The sequence below is a fragment of the Sorex araneus genome, chromosome 6 (genome assembly GCF_027595985.1).
Source record: "Sorex araneus isolate mSorAra2 chromosome 6, mSorAra2.pri, whole genome shotgun sequence".
Lineage (NCBI taxonomy): Eukaryota > Metazoa > Chordata > Mammalia > Eulipotyphla > Soricidae > Sorex > Sorex araneus.
In genome coordinates this window covers 87,291,903-87,313,075 of record NC_073307.1, presented here as the reverse complement: position 1 = coordinate 87,313,075, position 21,173 = coordinate 87,291,903, and the positions used below count along the sequence as shown (strand labels likewise).

The 21,173-nt window shown below is 48.1% G+C and overlaps 1 protein-coding gene across 1 annotated transcript in view; it reads left to right on the top strand.

The window, feature by feature from the left end:
• Window positions 1–21,173, top strand: part of ANO2 (anoctamin 2) — a 373,823-nt gene that overhangs the window by 342,504 nt on the left and 10,146 nt on the right. The window contains exons 21-22 of the mRNA XM_055142616.1: window positions 18,765–18,917; window positions 19,312–19,364. Coding sequence (XP_054998591.1) covers window positions 18,765–18,917; window positions 19,312–19,364 — 206 coding nt within the window. The remainder of the gene's footprint in view (window positions 1–18,764; window positions 18,918–19,311; window positions 19,365–21,173) is intronic.

Sequence of the window (21,173 nt, the reverse complement as noted above, 5' to 3'; positions counted from 1 at the left end):
GGATTTGTCGCCTGCGCAGGCAGAATTAATGGCAGACCACATTTCTGCCCCCGCCCCCTTTCTGGCTGCTTAAACTATCTCCACATCGCTGCTAGCTCTCACTTCCTCCTCTCCACACCTCCAGAGTGGGAGGGTGGGGGTGGTCTTCTCCTAGGAGGGTCTCTAGGATTCTTCTGTTCAGCCCCTTAGTCTCTGCCTCGATCTCATACGTATTTGTTTTTTTTTCCCCTACCATGCTGTCAACCCGGGCTGGAGTGATAGCACAGCAGGTAGGGCGTTTGTTTGCCTTGCACACAGCTGACCCAGGTTCGATTTCTCCGTCCCTCTCGGAGAGCCCGGCAAGCTACCGAGAGTATCCCATCTGCACAGCAGAGCCTGGCAAGCTCCCCGTGGCATATTGGATATGCCAAAAACAGTAACAATAAGTCTCACCATGGAGACGTTACTGGTACCCGCTCGAGCAAATAAATGAACAACGGAATGACATTACTACAGTGCTCCAGTGCTGCAGTGCTGTCAACCCAGTCTCCTGCAGTTGTTGCCATCATCCTAGGGCCGTATTTGTCCTTTCTGGATGCAGGGTTCCTTGTCTTTAACTAGGTCTTTGTGAACTGTGTTTTCCATTGATTTCATCTTTGGCCCCTTTACACCCTTCTACCCAAACTAAGCCCTACTTGTGGAGTATGTCTTACCTGTTCCCTACATTTCTCTCCTTCCATGCCTGACCTTGGGGTAGGGTATCCCCTTTGCTTTCCTCCTTTTCTCCCAACGCTCTTCCTCACTCTCTTGACTCCTGTCCCCAGTAGGATCTCAGACACATTTTTTCCAGAGACAGCGATGTCCGTGGACAGCTAGTTTCCAAGTCAAGGCTGCTTGCATTGCACAGCGCCAATCACAGCCTGGGCACCTAATATAGCTGTGTAAGAAACACCCAAAAGGAGAGAGAGAGAGAGAGAGAGAGAGAGAGAGAGAGAGAGAGAGAGAGAGAGAGAGAGAGAGAGAGAGAGAGAAGGGACTGCCCTGCCACAGAGGCGGGATGGGATAGGGGTGGTGAGGAGGGGGTGGCGGGAGGGATACTGGGATCATTGGTGATAGAGAATGGGCATTGGTGGAGGGATGGGTATTTGATCATTGTATGACTGAAACACAAGCACAAAAGTTTGCAAGTCAGTAACTCATGGGGTTTCATTAATCACTGTATCACTGTATCACTGTCATCCCATTGCTCATCGATTTGCTCGCTCGGGCACCAGTAATGTCTCCATTGTGAGACTTGTTACTGTTTTTGGCACATCGAATACACCACGGGGAGCTTGCCAGGCTCTGCCTTGCGGGTGGGATATTCTCGGTAGCTTGCCGGGCTCTCTGAGAAGGATAGAGGAATAGAACCCAGGTTAGCTGCATGCAAGGTAAACGCCCTACCCGCTGTGCTATTGCTCCAGCCCAGGGGTTCATTAATAAAAAATTATTAATTTTTTTTTAAATATAGCTGTGTTAGAGACCTATAAAGGGAGACCAAGCAAAAGAGGGCTTAGGTGTATTCCGTTTTATTTTTCACTTATCTAGACAGAAGCATTTTTACTTCTACTCATGCTTTCTTGGATCCCCACTTACAACTGGCAGTCCAGTGAGGAGATGCTCAAGAAGGGCAAGGATCCCTGCTTCTCCCTCTCCTCCTCCTTCTACCCACCCCCCACCCCTTCCATCCCACCCGCCTCCCTGCCCCCATCTCGGGCCTATTGTATAGGCCTTTCCAGTGAGCAAGCCAGAGAAATAGGAGAAGGCGTAATGTGAACCCCGACAGGCTCCTAAGGAGCTGCTCTGGGAAGCTGCTCGGTGGGAGAGAAGATTGAAATCCACAAATGTCAAAACCTTGCTGGAGGCACTGTTTCTGCCATGCTCCCTACCCCCCAACCCTGTCATCCCCCGCCCCCCCACCCCGCCCCCGTCAGGGAAAACAGTGATAGCCAACTCTCCTCCACTTCTCTGGGCTTATGCTGTGTGTTCTGTCCTCCAAGGGAAAGCCGGTGGGGCTACATGAGCAAAATCTCTTCTGCCCATCTTTCAGGGTATTGGGGGGAGATGTGGAAGAGCATCCAGCTCTGTCTTTATGCAGCAGTGTGACCTTGGCCACATCATCATCATCTACTCTCAGCCTCCTGATCTCACTTTCTTCCGAGACTTGGGTGCCAATGGGAGCAGAGGAAGAAAGACAGGTTCTGGGTGGCTGGCACCACCACCGACTGTGTCATGAGTCCAGAGTGAAGCCTCTCCTCTACTACAGTCGATTTTATGTGTATTTGGTTTTTAATTTGGTGCCCACTCGAGCAAATCGATAAGCGACGAGATGACAGTGATACAGGGATACAGCAGTTTTTTGGAGCGATAGCACAGTGGGTAGGAATTGAACCCGGATTTGATTCTTCCATCCCTCTCGAGGAGCCCGGCAAGCTACCGAGAGTATCCTGCCCGCACTGCAGAGCCTGGCAAGCTCCCCGTGGTGTATTCGATATGCCAAAAACAGTCACAATAATTCTTACCATGGAGACGTTACTGGTGCCCACTCGAGCAAACTGATGAGCAACGGGACAATGGGACGACAGTGCTACAGTGCTGAGAGGGAGGGGCAAACCCAGCAATGGTCAGGGGTTACTCCTGCCTCCACACTCAGGAATTACTCCCAGCGCTGCTCAAAGGACCATATGGGATCTTGAGGATGGAACCCGGGCTAGCCACAGGCAAGGTCAACCCACTGTACTGCCTTACCCACTGTACTATCCAGCCTCCGCTCCAGTAGATTTTAGACTCAGAAGGTAACAAAAACACAGCTAGTGTTGCCCAAACGTTCTCTTGATCCGCCCTGTCTCTGAATGAGAGAGAAAAGGAGGTTTCAGTGTGCGTGTGCACGGCCGAAATGAGTGGTGTGTCGTTTTTCCCACGGACTGTCACGACATTCTAGAGCTTCAACCTTTAGACCAGGCGAGATGTCCTCCGGGCACTTTACAGTGCTGGGGTCCTGGTTCATGCATACATTTCGACACCAAAAGGCTAAGGAGGGGGGCATGCAAGTTCCCCACTAACACCTCCAAAGACCCCTTCGGAATTCTCTCTACATCATCGCCTTAGACAATTTTGCCAGTGGTAGAGTGCTGAGTCGGCCACCCCTCAAGCACAGAGACCAGAGCCGGTAATGCAAGTCACAGAGCGAGGTTTACAGTGCCAGCTAGCTGGGGTCCAAGTATCCGCCCCACGCAGGGGGCTTCAACACAGACCCCGAAACCTAGGTTCAGCAAGTCCTTATACTATCCTTTTGGCAAGTCAGCGTTACTCAGCCAATTTCTATTACCTACAGAGTCCACATATATTTTGTCGTCATCGTTGTTGTTGTTGTTGTTTTGGCCCACAACATCTAGCCCACCTGATAGTTACATTCCTGGCTGTTCCATCCCGGGGACCAATCTTAGGCCAGGGATGGAATCTTGGACCACAGCATCTGGTTGTTCTGCTTCTCTTGTTCCTGGAAGAGGCCTCAGTTCCTCAGAGCCCGTCCTGGGCCAAGTGGGTCCTCACAGCAGCACCAGGTAGAGCCGTTGGGACTCCAGTGGCAGGATGGGGTTGGGGAGACTCCCTTCTCCCTTCCCAGCCTGGCCTCCAGAAAGGCCCTTGCCTTGAGCTTTGAGGGAAATCGAGAGCAAGTGAAACCCAAGCAGCCCGTCCTGCCTCGGGTGTGCCTGACACGGTGATCCCGGGCCCCGCACTCAGCTGTCAGCTTCCTTCCGCCGTGATCCCCAGGACCACCCACGCAGACAGGAAGTGCGCTGGGCCCACTCTGAGCCTGTCAGTTACAACGGTGGAGCAGGTCATCAGTGGAGGGAGGCAGCCGGGAGAGATATATTATATTTACATTTCCCTCAATTGAGCTGGAACCCGGGGGGGGGGGGGGGGGCCCTGGGGCCCAGCCGGCATGGGGGAGGGGAGGGGCTAGGAAGAGAAGGGAGAGGCAGGAGTTGGGGGTGGGGTGGGGGAAGGGCCTGGGGTATGCCGGGTGGTGGGGATAGGCTGGTTCCAGACAAAGAGAAACCTGAGAGTGAGGGATTAAGCCGGGAAAACCTGTGAGGGGAGCAAGTCCGCTTTCGAGGGAATCTTTAATATCAAACCCTTTTCCTGAAGAGCTTTACTTAGCGGGACTTCATGGGAAGGCCCCCAACCCCCACCGGGGAGGGGAGGAAAGAATGCCGGCCCAGGAGCCAGCCTGGACATTAATCATCACGGTCCCCAACCCCAACCTGGGGCTTCAAAGCCCCTCTTGCCGCCCGCTCCTCACAGCCCAGTTGTGGGGGGGGGGGGGGCTTACCTCAGGGCCCTTGGAAAAGGAAAATTTTCTGCAGCTTTTAGAGTTATCAACTGAGGTCTCTGGACACTTGTGGCAGTTTGACTTCTATAGAGCAGAATTTGGCACGAAAAGGAGAGCCTGAAGTGAATCCTGGGAGGAGATCAGGGACCGCTGCCAAAACAATCTCCTGATGAAGTCGTATTGCTGTGTTATCAGAGGAATAAATGATGCTGGGGGTCAGTTTTTCTCACTTAAAGACCAGCAGCCCGGGTTTACGTGATACATCAAGTGACTCTGGGAGCTTCTTGAGGGCAAGATGTATCTCTCCTCCATCGACGGCTCCTGACTACAAGGACATTCAGAAGGTGCCCAGTAAGTGAAGACCTAGAGAAGATGCTCAGGAAAAGGAAGAAGCTGACCTCCAGAAGGTGCTGAGTAAGTGAAGATGAGGACACGCAGAAGGTGCTCAATAAGGGAAGGAGTATGACACAGAGGTTCTGTTGTGAGTGAGGATTTTGAAGACAAACGTTCCACTGGACACTATTGACATCATTCCTCAAAGCACCCCCGTCACCCAGCTTCTATTGGTTTCACTGGACATTCTACCCTCCCCCCCTCCACCTCTTTCTAATTTTGAAGTATTTGTAGGTAGGGAATGCTATCCCCTGAAGGACAGGTGTCCTCTAACAGTGCAAATGGAGGGACTTGTAAAATTTCTGGGGTCTTCGGGGAAGAACACCACTGTCAATCAATTATTGATATGATAATGCTTGATAACAAAAACCCAAGCGAGTCTCAGTATTTTACAAGTGGGCCAGAGTCAGGAACAATGCAGAGAACTAACTGGAGACTTTATTGGATACCTTAGCCAGGTCAAGCCTTCAGGGGACCCCCTCTGAAGACTTTTATTCTTTTTGTTTTGGGGTCACACGCAGCCATGCACAGGGGTTACTCCTGGCTCTGCACTCAGGAATTACCCCTGGCAGTGCTCAGGGGACCATATGGGATGCTGGGAATCATCAAACCTGGGTGGGCCACGTGCAAGGCAAATGCCCCACCTACTGTGCTATTGCTCCAGCCCCCCGCTGTTTTAGAAGTACGCACTTATTGGGGCTGGAGCAATAGCACAGCGGATAGGGCGTTTGCCTTGCATGCGGCCGACCTGGGTTCGATTCCCAGCATCCCATATGGTCCCCTGAGCACCGCCAGGGGTAATTCCTGAGTGCAGAGCCAGGAGTAACCCCTGTGCTTCACCGGGTGTGATCCAAAAAGAAAAAAAAATGTACGCACTTATTAAAGACAGAGAAGCTGAAAATGAGGCTTCAAATTGTGATGATGCAGATGATGCCAAGATTTTTTTTTTTTAACTCTGATAGACTTTGGTCATGGATGGTAGGGGCCGCACTGGGTTATTTCCAACAGATGTGGAAAGCCAGTCTCAAGGGTACCTCAGCTGTGAGTGATAAAATATTCCAGACTATCTGCACAGCCAGCAGCGCTAAAGCCTGAATATTCTGTCCCACAGAATGTCAAGTGTGTGTGCTACAAGACAGTGGCTCAAAGAACCAGGAAATTCCTTTCCCTGAGCCATCCTGTTTATACAAACTGAGTCATTCCACTGGATAATCAGGCACCTGCCATCTTCCCCAAATGACATTCAAACACCGTGCAGGCAGCATCCCAGGGGCCCACTCCCATATTCCTGGGAAGTAGGGTGAGTCACAGGTTATTTCTCCTCTGCTTCCTGAGCAGACATTGTTTGGAATTATCTATATTAGGAGTCCCTCCTCTCAAAAATCATCAGAGGAAAGGCAAGCGTCTCTCTGGATACCAGACCCTCACTCTATGGCAAACTGCTCCTGACTTGGCAGAGATGACCAGAGAATACTTAAACTATGAGTGAATGAAGAAATGCCTGCATGAAAAAGTGAACAGAAGACAGCCTTTCAGATTAAACTAAGGAGCATCACTTTCCCATTTCTCTTCTCGATCTAGCAACAAGGAAGCTCACAGTAGACTCTGTTGCTCAACCGTATCCACATTATGCGGTGGCACATGTCTTTTGCCCCTTCTTTCTCTGCTACTTATTTCCTTTCTTCTAAAATTCTTGAACCCTCTTGGGACTAGAGAGATAGTACAGTGGGTAAGGCGCTTGCCTTGCATGTGCCAACCCTGGTTCACTCTGCAGCATCCCATATGATCCCCCAAGCATCGCTAGGAGAGATTCCTGAGTGAAGAGTCAGGAGTGACCCCTGACCATCACTGAGCATGGCTCAAAAAACAAATAAATAAAATTCTTCAACCCTCATCTTATTTGTACTGACTTTTGTCTCAGTGTTTTGGAAGGATGTTCGTCTCAGTGTTTTGGTCAAAGGAATAAGGTAAACCAAGATGCTTAGTAATGTGCTGAAGAACTTCTTTCAAATCACTTCTTCTCTGACTCTAAACCACAACCCAAATAGATAAATCGGATGTATGGATGAATGGATGGAACTAGGAGCAGCTTTTCTTCACATTCTCATTGGGAAGACAAATAAATTAAACAAGAGTGAATAAGCCATGTCTTTTATTGGTTCACCCAAACAAATATTGACTGTAAATTTACCAGACTATAAATAGAAAAAATCCATAATCTCAGCAACTTATTTTTCACTAGCTTTGAGAAATGGAACTAGGTACGCTGGTGTGATTTTTTTTTTATTTTTTTGCTTTTTGGGTCACACCCAGCGATGCACAGGGGTTACTCCTGGTTCTGCACTCGAAATCACTCCTGGCAGTGCTCAGGGGACCATTTGGGATGCTGGGGATCAAACCCAGGTCAGCCATGTGCAAAGCAAACGCCCTACCCTCTGTGCTATTGCTCCAGTCCCATTTTTTTTTTTTGGTGTGATATTTTTGAGGTGGTATAAATGCAGATGGGTGGGAGAAAAGACCCAGAAAACACCAGGGAAGCTCTAGTGTGCTTTCCAGGGAAGATACACATGTGAACAAAGACACTTGGAGAGGGGAAAATACCTAAATATGTCGAAGGGGGTGCTGGTATCAATAAAAGTTTATTCTCTGACAGTCAGGTGGAAATCAGTTTGGAGAAGACCCAATAGAGGAATGCTAAGAGAGGTGGGTGCTAGTAAGATTAGGGAGGAGCCACTATTGTACCAGGATTGAATCTACACTTTAGTGTGGCGAGAGAACATTGATCTTGGTTGGTATCATAGATTCTACTTATTTCCTGGCTTCATCAACGGCTAAATGTGTGGTTCTTAGAAAATCATTTCAGTCTGTTTAAAACTCCCCCTTTTCACTGAAAAAATTGGAACCCAAGGCCAGGGAAAACAAGGGCTGGGAGGACTGGTCAATGGTTGAAATCTACCACTTGTGTGGGGTGGGAGTAGGTAAGATAGAGAAGGGACTAGTATGACAATAATAGTTGGAAATGATCATGCTGGACAAACATGAGTGTTAAAAGTAGGTAAAGGGATATATATATATGTATATATATATGCATACATACATACATATATATATCACTGTATCACTGTGTTCATTGATTTACTCGATCAGGCACTATTACATTCAGCCCTGAGATTTTTTTGGGGGGGTCACTCCCTGCAATGCTCAGGGGTTACTCCTGACTTTGCACTCAGGAATTATTCCGGGCGGGGCTCAGGGGACCATATGGGATGCTGGGAATCGAACCCAGGTCAGCCATATACAAGGCAAACACCCTACCAGCTGTGCTATCACTCTAGCCCCGGCCCTTAGCAGCCTCTCCTTACTCATCTTTCCTAACGATTGGAGGCTCTTTCAGGGTCAGGGGAATGAAACCTATCATTACTGTTTTTGGCATATATATATATATATATATATATATATATATATATGTGTGTGTGTGTGTGTGTGTGTGTGTGTGTGTGTACACACATATATTTTATACACGACAGCCTTTTAGTATCTGTATTGCAAACCACAATGCCCAAAAGGAGAGAGAGAGAGAGAGAGAGAGAGAGAGAGAGAGAGAGAGAGAGAGAGAAGTGCCTGCCATAGAAGTATAGAAGTTGATTATATGTTCATCGCAGCACTGTTTACAATAGCCAGAATCTGGAAAAAACCCGAGTGCCCTAGAACAGATGACTGGTTGAAGAAACTCTGGTACATCTATACAATGGAATACTATGCAGCTGTTAGAAAGAATGAGGTCATGACGTTTGCATATAAGTGGATCAGCATGGAAAGTATCATGCTAAGTGAAATGAGTCAGAAAGAGAGAGACAGACATAGAAAGATTACACTCATCTGTGGACTATAGAATAATAGACTATAAGACTAACACCCAAGAATAGTAGAAATAGGTACCAGGAGGTTGTCTCCATGGCTTGGAGGCTGGTCTCTCATTCTGGGCAACTCAGAGAAGGGAACACCAAGTAAAATGTGGTTGGAGGTCATGTGGGGGAAAGATGATGCGGGCCGAATATAGACTAGAGACTGAACACAATGGCCACTCAACACCTTTATTGCAAACCACAACACCTAATCAGAGAGAGAGAACAAAAGGAATACCCTGCCATAGTGGCAGTGTGGGGTGGGGGGAGACAGGACTGGGGAGGGTGGGAGGGATGTTGGGTTTGCTGGTGGTGGAGAATGGGCACTGGTGAAGGGATGGGTTATCAAACTTTGTAAGGGAGAAACATGAGCACAAAAATGTATAAATCTGTAACTGTACCCTCACGTTGACTCACTAATTAAAAACAAACTATTAATTAAAAAAAACAAAACAAAACAAAAAAGAAGTATAGAAGTTGGGAGGGAACCTGGGGACACTGGTGCCGGGGAGTGGACACTGATGAAGGGATGGGTGTTGTAACACTGTATGATTGAAACCTAATCATGAGCACCTTTGTAAGGATCTGTCTCACAGCAATTCAACAAAATCTTGGGAGAAATTTGGAATAATGATAATATCATGCCACTGAAGATGATGAACTAGAAAGCATGCTACCTATAGAGGTTGAATAGTTAGGAAAAGTTTTTGGAAGGTTCACAACCTTTGTGGATTCAGAATCTCACTCAGAAGTTGTAGAAGGGGAGGAATGAATAGATTATTCCAGAAGATCGAAATGCCCAGACCTTTATGCTCCAGATGAATGAAAGTTACACTTTGCTGCCCTTTTCTGTGGCCATCAAAATAGCTGATCTCTAAAGATTTCCTTAGGTGCTGGAGAGAAAGTACAGTGAGTAGAGTATTTGCCTTGCATGCAGCCGATCTAGGTTCAATCCTCTGCATCCCACCTGGTCCCCAAGTACCACCAGGAGTAATTCCAGAGCACTGCCTGGAGTAACCCTGAACATCACTGAGTGTGGCCCCAAAACAAAATAAATAAATATGTATTTTTTTTTTTTTGCTTTTTGGGTCAAACCTGGCGATGCACAGGGGTTAATCCTGGCTCATGCACTCAGGAATTACTCCTGGCGGTTCTCAGGGGACCATATGGGATGCTGGGAATCGAACCCGGGTTGACCTCATGCAAGGCAAACGCCCTACCTGCTGTGCTATCTCTCCAGCCCCAAATATGTATTTTTTTTAACCCCAGTGTCTCATCCTAAGGCAAAGAATGCTCTGTATGAATAGGTCTATATTACGCTATCAGTCTGGGATCTCCTGTGATAATTTGACTTTGAAACTTGAGTAGCAGAAATCTACATATAAAGAAACAAGTACTGTACTGTTTATGGGGATGGAGTGAGGAAAATTTGAGGATGAAATCTCCCTTAGTCACAAGTAATGGTAAAATATGCCTTGATGGACTATGGACTATGATTTGCAAGCAGTAAACTCTAATGCTTAATTTGTTTTATTTTTCAGCTTTATTTCTACCTGCTCTGACTTCTAGGGTTTTTGACTTGAGCCCAATCCATTGTATAAACCCCAGGTGACCCCACTGTGGTTAAAAGGGAAGTCCTCTCATTATCATTACTTCTTTTTTTTTTCAAATTTTTTTATTAGAGAATCACTGTGATGTACAATTACAAACTTATGAACTTTTGTGTTCGTATTTCACTCATACAGTGATCATTTACCCATCCCTCCACCAGTGCCCATTCACCTCCAGAGGCAGGGTGGAGTGATGGGGGATGGGGTGGGGGTGGCGAGAGGGATATCATTACTTCTTAAATAGATAGTTGCTGAATCAGGACCACTGGATTTCAGGGCTGTCTTAACCAATTATTTCACGTGATTCTTGAACTTGTTCTTCAAGTCAAGTCTGTAGGAAACCTCTGATGAGAGTGATTTCCTCTTGCCCTTCGATAATGCTACTGTTAGAATATTATGTGCATGAAATAATACAGGAAAGATTTGGTGGCATGCTTTTCATCCTCATTTCACAGACTCATCTATGGCTATTTCCTAGCCACAAGTCAAGTACTCAGAATACTAGTCTAGAAACTGTCTAATTTTTTCTCAGTGTTCTTGGGATGAATGAATAATTCACTCATGAACAAATGAATCATGAATGATAAGATATGGGAACCCTCTTATAAGCCTACCAAGACTGTTTTCCTAAGAAATTAAGGCCTGCACAGGGGTAAACAGCTCCCGCCCTGTCTTCTCCTAATCTCTTTGTGTATAATGGGTCAACTAACACTTGCGATTATCTCTTAGACCAGAAGTTGCCAGTGCTGAGAATGTTGGTTTTCCTTGCCCTTTGATAAAGGCATTCCGTGGACATAGTATTGAAATATGGACTTAGGAGATAAACAGTGATAACCTTCCCTTGCTGAGTTTATTTCTTGTGTGTTGGTATTAACAGGCTGTTCCCAGTTGAATCAGATGAGGAATTGCCTGTGGGCTGAGAAGACAGTCACTGTGTTCCTGCAGTTCTCCCTGATGCTGTTTTTTAAGAACTGTTGAAAGAGAGGATGCTTAAGCCCCTGGTTTTCAGTCCTGTAAAGCACACTGTGTTGTTTACACTAATCTATCAAGTGCTTTGTGCTTTTACTAAACTAAAAGTATTTTTTTAAAGCTATGATTACTAGAACTGGACTCTCTCACTTGTTTTCCCCCAAGTCTCTTTAGTCTATGGGTAGCAGCTCTGAGCATGACATGTGGAGTCTCAGTACTCATGACCTCATCTCACCTCATTATCATGAGAAGCAACGGTCTTCATCCATCTCTTTCAGTTTGTCTGATTCTTTTTGTGGTTATTATGTGTTTATAGCTGAATGCGAGCTGCCTGTTTGCTGTGGAGTAGAAACCACATAAAATTATGAGGACTCAAGACCAATTAAGATTTTCCCATGATCTCTAGGGGGCCTACCGTCTAGAGATCAAGTCAAATAAAAAGAAAGTGATGTGTGCAAGGTATTATTGAGAAATGGAAGTGAGATGTCTGTGGCGTTCGGCCTACTTGAGTGATATGCTGGGCAATAGGATTGAAGAGACTTCTTTTGGTTTTTTGTGTTTTTTTTTTTTTTTTGGCCACATGCAGCAGTTCTCAGGGCTTACTCAGGGAACCATATTGGGTCTCAGATATTACACCCGGGTCAGCAGCATGCAAGGAAAGATTCCTATCTGCTGTACTATTCAACTTTTTAGTAGGAAAGACATTACAGGGAGCTTGAATTGAAGCTGAAAGACAAATGGTCATTCACCCAGCAGAAAAATTAGAAAATTTACAGTAAGACTGGTGGATGCAAAAGCTCAGAAATGTGGAAAACGTGGTGAGGCTAAGGAGTCCCAATGGTTTTGAGAAAAGGTTGGAAAATGGGCATTGTTGATCTCCAAGCATCCCGGCCAAATATTAGGCCTGAGCACAGAGCATGGGTGGGGAAGAGAGATGTCTGGAAAAATAAGTTGGAATCAGATCACCAAGGACCTTGAATGCCAGATCAGCCTCTGTGTGTGTGTGTGTGTGTGTACGTGTGTGTGCGTGTGTGTGCGCGTGCGCGCGTGCGTGCGTGTGCATTTGTGTTTAAATGAGCAGAAAATCAAAATGATGTTCCATTAAGAGCTTTTTCATCAGTCCTGGCCAGCCGCTCTATTCTTCTAAAATCCTTGTTTTCTTCTCTAAGCAGATTGTCCTGGAATGTCCCTGTTGGATGCCATCTTGTTTAGTTTAGCCCACTCCTCCTTGTTATTTTAACCTCAGCCCAGGTAGTCAAGGCCAAGGTTTTAATTGTCTCCAGCATCAGGCAGCAGAGACCCGGTGGTTATTTTTCAAAGGCTGATGGCGAGTGAGAAGAGAAAACCTTGGCGGGGGGGCTGGTGGGGGGGGGGTGTTGTGTTTCCAGGAGTTTGTGCTTCCAGCTCAACCTTTCTGGAACACTTTGCGGCAAGCTTTGTAAAGATTTAGTTGAAAATCAACTTACAGATTCCTCCAAAATTGGCTTGGCCAGGTTTAATCTATTATTGGCCGAGCCAAGCTGTCTTCTATTATGCAGCACGTGGAGGATTTCCGGCCCTGCTCTTGTCCTGATGGGGACTGGCTGTGTTTAGAAGCAGATCTCGGAGCTGATGAAGGCTGGTCACGTGGTCTCTGCAGTGAACCTGCCACCCATCTAATACCTTGAACTAAGAACAGCAAGGCCTAGATTTAGCATTTATTTGCTAGAAGGTTATATCTTTCTCTTCCGCCACTTCCTCAGCTCCCCCCCCCCCCACCTCCGCTGTGTGGTCACAAAATAATTGTTGGCTTTTGTGTCTACATGCATTAGGGGGTCATGAGCTGCTTCCCCACCCCAGCATGCCGCTGCCACTGACAGACGCATGAGGGAGGGAACAGGGTCACCAAACTGGTTGGTGATCAGTCTCCATCCTTCCATTTATTCCATCCTCCCCTCAGGCCTATTCCAGTATCACTGAGCACCGCATTCCAGTCTCACACTGGCCCTCATTCCCATCTCAGGTCCCTCATGCTAGTCTCCCCACGCTCAGTCTTTCTGCCTTAGACGAGAGTCCAACCACCTAGGATCAACGTGGAAAGTATCATGTTCAGTGAAATGTGTCAGAAAGAGAGAGACAGACATAGAAAGATTGCACTCATTTTTGTGTGACAGAATGGGAGACTAACACCCAAGGATAGTAGAGATAAGGAACCAGGAGGATTACTCCACAGCTTAGAAGTTGCCCTCGCATGCTGGGGGAAAAGGCAGCTCAGGTAGAGAAGAGACCACCAAGTAAAGGGTGTCAGGAGGGCCTTTTCGGGATGGGAGATGCGGGCTGAAAATAGACTATAGACTGAACATGATGGCCACTTAATACCTCTGCTGCAAACCACAACACCCAAAAGGAGAGAGAGAGAGAGAACGAAAGGGAATGCCCTGCCACAGAGGCGGGGTGGGGTGGAGGGGACGGGGTGGGGGTGGTGGGAGGGATGCTGGGACCATTGGTGGTGGAAAATGGGCACTGGTGGAGGGATGGGTACTCGGCCATTGTATGATTGAAATGCAAGCACGAAAGTTTGTAAGTCTGTAACTGTACCTCATGGTGATTCACTAATAAATTTTTTTTTTGAAAGGAGTCCAACCACCTATGTTTGGGGTAGCAACTACACAGGTCAGATAGCACCATCAGCATCTGTAAAGCCCTTGCTTCCAGGGGAAGCTCTTCTAAGACAAAGTGCTCATCCTGCTAGGAGATCCACTCAGGGGCTGAATTTCATCTTTCCTTGGTACATAACCATTTTAACAGTCTCCTTAAATTTACTTCTTGATAAACTTTCTAGTCATTTTGTACGGACACAGTAAGAGATATACTAAGTTTAAAGGGTGGTTCTCCTTGAAACATCTCACTATAGATCCCAGACTACAGTCCTCAGGACAGATACTTAAAATACAAAATCCAGAGTCCTTAGAAGGATCTGATCTTACAAGTCACAGGGTCTGATGTGGGGGTCTAGGTGATTAGCAGATAGGGGAAGCAGAGCACAGAGGAGACGTTAAAGATAAACACAGAGGAATGGGGGTGTCCCGGGAGCACTGTGATGGTGGGGGTAAGGAAGAAAGGACAAACCAGTGTTACCCTGCACTTCGCCACCTCCTAAATCAAACAACATCTACTATTTCTTCTGCCTCTTTGGATTGGTTCCTAGAAACTGGCAGGGTACTCAGTCCAAGCAAGGAACATCTCCATCCATGGGAGCGCTGTAGACAGTGACTTTTCTTGGCCCAGGACACACTGAAGAAATATCAGAAGGGATCAAGTAACTTGTCACTGCAAGTTCAGAGCCACTGGTCTTTGTTTAGCCCATTTCCTCAAGGTTGTTTAATGCAAAAATTTCCATAGCAAGAGGAAACTGCAGACAGCATGTGTTGGAAGGTTGGGATAAGTTGTGGCTTTGTTAGGTAGCTACCCCTTGAAGCTGTTGACACTGTCTAAAGAAAGACAACAGGGAACCTGTATCTGGAGAATTTGTGGAGGTAAAACACAATCCCCCGGGTAATCTATAAATATTGTATACATGTCTTGCTTCTGGAGCTCATGGTAGAGAAGGGTGAGTTAAGTGGAGAGTTCAGTATTTTCTGCCACTCTCGAAGGACCTTGGAGGGTGGAGTGTCCTTGACCCCAGCATGGTGAGGACATGCTCTCTGGGCTTCTAGTCATCTCAAGTCACTTGACTTTCCCTGCATCTGTCTCCTGGCCAACTCCTCATTGGGGCTTTAGAGAGTTGGCACGGTTTTGTTGGAGGAAGCCACTGAGGAGATGAAGAACATTTGCCCTGCGCTCATTAGAAGTAAGAACTGAGCTCATTAGGGTCAAGAAGAGCAGTTCAGAACTCCAGACAGAAGGATAGATTTGTATCTGTCCTTAAATACAGGCCGTGTTTTACAAGTTCTAGAAGCCCGTCTCATATCTGTTTTGCTTTGCTCGTTAGTTCCACCCCCTTCCTATCACCCACTTTGCCCTTGCCCGTACCTCAACTCTAAAGTGAATTCCTTAGCAAAGTCTTAATTACAAGGTGGATGAGACCAGGCATTGGATGCTGGTTCCCCAAGCTTGCTTTGGAAGTCCCCTCTGTCGAGCCAGTGTACCGGGCCATCATTCCAAAGGAGTCTTGACAGACCTGTGTCTATCGGTCTTCAAGGACCCGACAGGCATTCACTGCGCATTAAGGAGTGATAGCCACGTTGTCTGAGCCAGAACAGTCACCAACCACTGCCAGCTGGGTTTCCAGACAGACCCACAAATCCCAAGTCTCTGTGTTACATAAAGTTCCATGAAGGTCTCTTTCTTGAAACTTCTACTGTGGTGAAACATATTCCTGGGTGGTGGAAGTTCAAACTTTTTAAAAAAAGTTTGATCCTGTTTTTTTTAAAATTTTTTCCCCCTTCTTAATAGGAGTATCCTAGAATCTTGAAGCTTGTCCAAGAGAATGAGAATCAGATCCAAAGGGAATTGAAACCAGTTTCCTGAGCTTATCAGTGAGGATGCGAAGGCCCTTTGAAATGGAGCGAATGGCCTCAGGACAGGAGGTGCATGAAAACCCACAGCCAGGGTTGACCTTTCCCTGACTCTCTCAGAGAGCACACCTTACATGTGTGTCTGCGCACCATACAAGGTCCTGTACAGATTGCAGTCATCTCCGCATGTTAATATTGACTCCAATAAAAGCAAACTTACATGACAGATAACATCACTGAACTCCTGCTGAGTGGGAGGCATTGTTCTAAGCACTTTGCACACATGATCATTTACTCTTATATCTCCCATGAGGTTGGTATTATTATTATTATTATTATTATTATTATTATTATTATTATTATTATTATTGGGCTGGAGCAATAGCACAGCTGGTAGGGCATTTGCCTTGCATGCGGCCGACCCGGGTTCAATTCCTCTGTCCCTCTCAGAAAGCCCGGCAAGCTACTGAGAGTATCCTGCCCGCATAGCAGAGCCTGGCAAGCTCCCCGTGGTGTATTCAATATGCCAAGAACAGTAACAACAAGTCTCACAGTGGAGACGTTACTGGTGCTTGCTTGAGCAAATTGATGAACACTAACAATCCTTAGTGCTATTATTATTATTATTTTTACTATGATGTCAGGGATTGAACCCAGGGTCTGCTCATGCAAGACAAAAGCTCTACTCTAAGTCACATCCCTGGTCCAGGGTGAATATTATTATGATCCATAATGTCTGCAGAAAGTAAATTAGGCACAAGAAGTAAAATAACTTCTCTTTCATAAGAAGACGTGACAGAGCCAGAGTGAGAGTACAACAGGTAGGGCTCCTGCCTTGCACATGGCCAATCCAGATTAAACCCCAGCACCACCTATGGTCGCCGCCCCCCCCCCCCACACACACACACAAAGAGTGATCCTGAGCCATGAGTAAGCACTGAGCACCACCAGGTATGGTCTACACTCCCCCAAAATAAATAAGAAAACCTGAGCCCTGAGACTTTCCTGGGACTAGGTATTGGGTCCAGATTGGCAAGTAGATATAGAACCCCTGGAGTGGACAGAATCCGTGCCAGTCCTGACAGCACGAACAGAAGCATGCGGGGACTAGGGGAGACCGTTACGGGGCTCACACCAATGGGCTTGTCCCAGGGGATGGCCTCTAGTGGTCTGGGAGACTGAGACCATGTGCTTGTGCATCATTCATGGAAGGATTGGAAGCATTCAGGAGATGTCAGGAGAATAAGAAATTATGGGTGGGCTGGAGTGATAGCACAGCGGGGAGGGCGTTTGCCTTGCGCACGGCTGACCTGGGTTCAATTCCCAGCATCCCATAAGGTCCTCTGAGCACTGCCAGGAGTTAATTCCTGAGTGCATGAGCCAGGAGTAATCCCTGTGCGTCGCTGGGTGTGAGCCAAAAAAAGAAAAAAAGAAAAAGAAAGAAAGAAAGAAATTATGGGTGCTGTGAAGTGCATGTAAAGTATTAGAAGGTGCTGGGAGGCAGTAGTTGGGTGGTCATTGGGAGGGAACTTAGGAGAGGGGGAGGGAGATAGGTTGGGAGCCAATGGCAACAGAGCATTGTCACCAGGGAAGGAACTGGAAAAACAAATAAGGGGAAGCCAACAGAACACTATGGGTCCCTAAAGGTCATAGGGTCAGAATGCAAGCACTTGGGACTGATTTGACCCCAGAGAGGTCTGGGGACAGGAGGGACTATCTGGAGATGTCCCTGGCTGTCCAGGTAGGAATGGTGAGTGCCTGGACTGTCTCCAGTCACGTGCATGGCAGCGACTTCCTCCACGCAGTCTTGAACCCAGAACCACAGTCTATCTCTCAGGATGAAACTTGGCTTCTCCATATGGAGACATTCCCTACCCTCTCACCCCGAAGGGCCATGACCCGTGTGTCCCTGCTGACTCCGGGCCTTCTCTCTCTGCCAGCATACATCCAGCCTGTTTGTACCCCTTCTCCTCAACACCAGCTTCCTACCAGTGGCCTTTGCCACCTTACATCCTTGGTCTGGCGCCTGGCACCATTGAGCGCTCAGTGTCTGTGTGAGGAATGAGTGAGGCCACCCTAAAGACTGGGGCTCTGGAGGTGGGAGGAGCAGGGAAACTTTGGGAGACAGAATTTTAAGATACTTCGGTGGGGTGGGCTGGGGTGGGGTGGTAAACTCTAGCCCAGGGACCCAAAACAACAGCTTTCTTCTTAGCTTTTATTTTGCATTTCTCTGTAGCACTGTCTGTAGCACTGACATCCCGTTGTTCATCGATTTGCTCGAGCGGGCACTAGTCACGTCTCCATTGTGAGATTTGTTGTTACTGTTTTTGGCATGTTGAATACACCACGGGTAGCTTGCCAGGCTCTGCCATGCGGGCAGGATACTCTCGGTAGCTTGCCGGGCTCTCCGAGAGGGACGGAGGAATCAAACCCATGCAAGGCCAATGCCCTACCTGCTGTGCTACCACTCCGTCCTTTTATATAAGTAAAGTTTTATGGGAACCAGTGGATGAAAACAGCTTTCTGTCTTCTGGGGAAGAATTAGGCCATTCCGGCAAGATGATCTGTCCTGTGAATATGAAACAATTTATACTTGGGCCCGTGGCACTAGTGAGAGGTTTAAGGGTGAGGGAGAGTTGATGCTTTTCTTTTCCTCATATCTCGGTTATGGAATACAGACCTTTGCCCTCCCTGCGGGTGTTGAGAAAGAAATCTATGGGACCAGAGAAGGGAGGCTGTGAGAAGACCCTGGAAAAGAGACTCAGGTCGGCAACATAACGCAATGGGTTGATTGTATTCGCAGCACGCCGAGTACCTGGGTCCGATCCCCAGCATCGGGTGGTTCCCCAGGCACAGAACCAGAACTGATCCCGGAGGACAGAGCTGGAAGCAGCCTCTGAGCACCACCAGATGTGGGCCCCAAACCCAAAACTTGTCAAAAAGGGAAGATTTGCTGAGAACAGGCAGGACCCAGAGCAAGACACACTTGGGGCTTCTTCCTGTCGCAGCCTCTTACACTGTTCTCTCTCTCTCTTAGTCATCCAGTTCGGCTTTGTCACCCTCTTCGTGGCCTCCTTCCCCCTGGCACCCGTGTTTGCCCTCCTCAACAATGTCATCGAAGTGCGGTTGGATGCGAAGAAGTTTGTGACCGAGCTGAGACGGCCGGATGCCGTGAGGACCAAAGACATAGGTACGATCCCTGCCGGGAACCTGACACAGGCTCATCCCAGACACCGTGTCCACCCGATGCCACCCGGTCCCCCACAGCGGGCCCAGACTCAAGAAGAACTGGGAGGCTTGGCCTGTTCCCCACCTTGAGCTCTTCATCCTCGTGACCATCCTCAAAACCTCCATGGCGGGAGGGGCCACATACTCTCCCCCACCAGGCGCCCACATTCCCCTACCCCGGCCCCAGTTTTCAGACAGGGGATTCTCAACCTTTCCAAACAAGCCCATTCCTGGGGGGTCCCACCCAGCGTTCCCCAGGGAACTTGTCTGCAAAGTGTCCCCCTGAGCAAGAAAGAGTGCTGTCATCACCGAGCGTGGGTGCGAGTGAAGCAGACAGCTTCCTTTCCGTCTTACAGGGATCTGGTTTGACATTCTCTCCGGAATCGGCAAGTTCTCTGTGATCATCAATGTAAGTGCTTGCACGCGTGATACCTCTTGGCTCGGGGCAAGGGTTGGGGTGGGGGGGCTCGACTCAGCCCCGTCTTTCCCAGTCGCAGCGTTCCTTAAGACAGCTCCTAGGAAACAGGGCAACTGGTCTTCTTGCTCGTGGCCCCCTGGCCAAAGCCATGTGTGATTCTGCCCCTCGCTTCACGGCACCGAGAGGAAGGAAGGGTAATTACTCTCTAGATTGCAAGCCGGGGCGTCAAGGGGCAACATCAGATCTTTCCTCAGAGCCAAGAATCATGAGGAAAGAATGTCACCTATCTGGCCATCTTATTTCTGGCTTCTTCTCCTCTGGTACTGAACAATACTTGGCATCCCGCCCAAACCGCCATTCCTAATTACAGTTCCTCCAGGTTGTCAATGAACAATCTTAATTACCCCCTGGGACTCCGGCTCCATGTCGTCAGTGACACAGGAGGAGATGGAGGGAGAGGAGGTCTACCTATGATGATCTCCTTAACGGCCGCCCCACACATGTCGACGTTGCGGAGAAGGAAATCCTCTGAGCCCACGCCAACAGCTCCTTGGTTGTTTTTTTTTTTTCTTTTTGGGTCACACCCGCCGATGCACAGGGGTTACTCCTGGCTCATGCACGCAGTAATTACTCCTGGCGGTGCTCGGGGGACCCTGTGGGATGCTGGGAATCAAACCCAGGTCGGCCGCTTGCAGGGCAAATGCCCTACCCGCTGTGCTATCGTGCTATCGCTCTAGTCCCCAACAGTTCCTTTGACTTGTGCATTCTCATGGAGGGGGGCCAGGGAGGGCCTCCTCTTCCAGCTCCCAAGACAATTTTAAGCAGCTCAGTGCATACCTTGAAAGCAATGGCCCTGGGGCTGGAGCAATAGCACAGCAGGTAGGGCATTTGCCTTGCATGCGGCTGACCCGGGTTCGATTCCCAGCATCCCATATGGTCCCCTGAGGACCGTGAGGAGTGATTCCTGAGTGCATGAGCCAGGAGTAAGCCCTGTGCAACGCCGGGTGTGACCCAAAAAAAGCAAAAAAAAAAAAAGCAATGGCCCACTCTTCCCAGGGAGAGAGACCCAGATTCTGTCTGGAGCCCAGTTCTCTATTCAGAGAAGAAAATGGCGGGAGAGCCATGAGGGGAAGCAGAGAGGGTCAGGCCGTTGGACGGCCCCTGTCTGAGAGTGTCCACGTGTCCTGTGGCTGAGAAACAAAGTGGCTGGGATCATGGATGAGTTGCTCCTTTTGGGGCGATGTGTCCTTGAAGGAAGGCCCCAAGTGTCTGGCACTTTTCATCAATACAACTGAGGGACAGGAAGTTCTAATTTTTCCACCTTTCTAGGACTCCTGATCTGCGAAGGGGGGAGAGAGTAATGATATCCACCACCTAGGATCCTTCTGGAAATTCCATGGAAGGATGAAAGGGCAATTAGCAAGTGCTCAGAAAGTAAGAATCAGGGTGTCCAAAAGTATGTGACTCGCCCTCCGAGATGGGGGAGTGAGTTATCGCCAGCCTCTGCCCCTCCCCCATACACATGTCATGTATACATCCAGAAAACAATACCTAAACTCTACTTTAAAAAAAAGAAAAAAAGGCTTTGATTGTGGGTACAGAATCCAGTGTAAACAGCTGCCAAAAAGATTTAAGATTTTCTGTGCAGAAAGCACCTCCATCTTCAAACATGCAATTGCTCATTTGTCCTTTGCTCTGCTCCGGAGACATTTATGGGCGCTCAGCTACACCAGATGCCGTGCGGGGTCCGTGCGGTCCTGGCTGGCTGACCAGGTCTCCCCTTTCCTTTCCTCTCCCCTC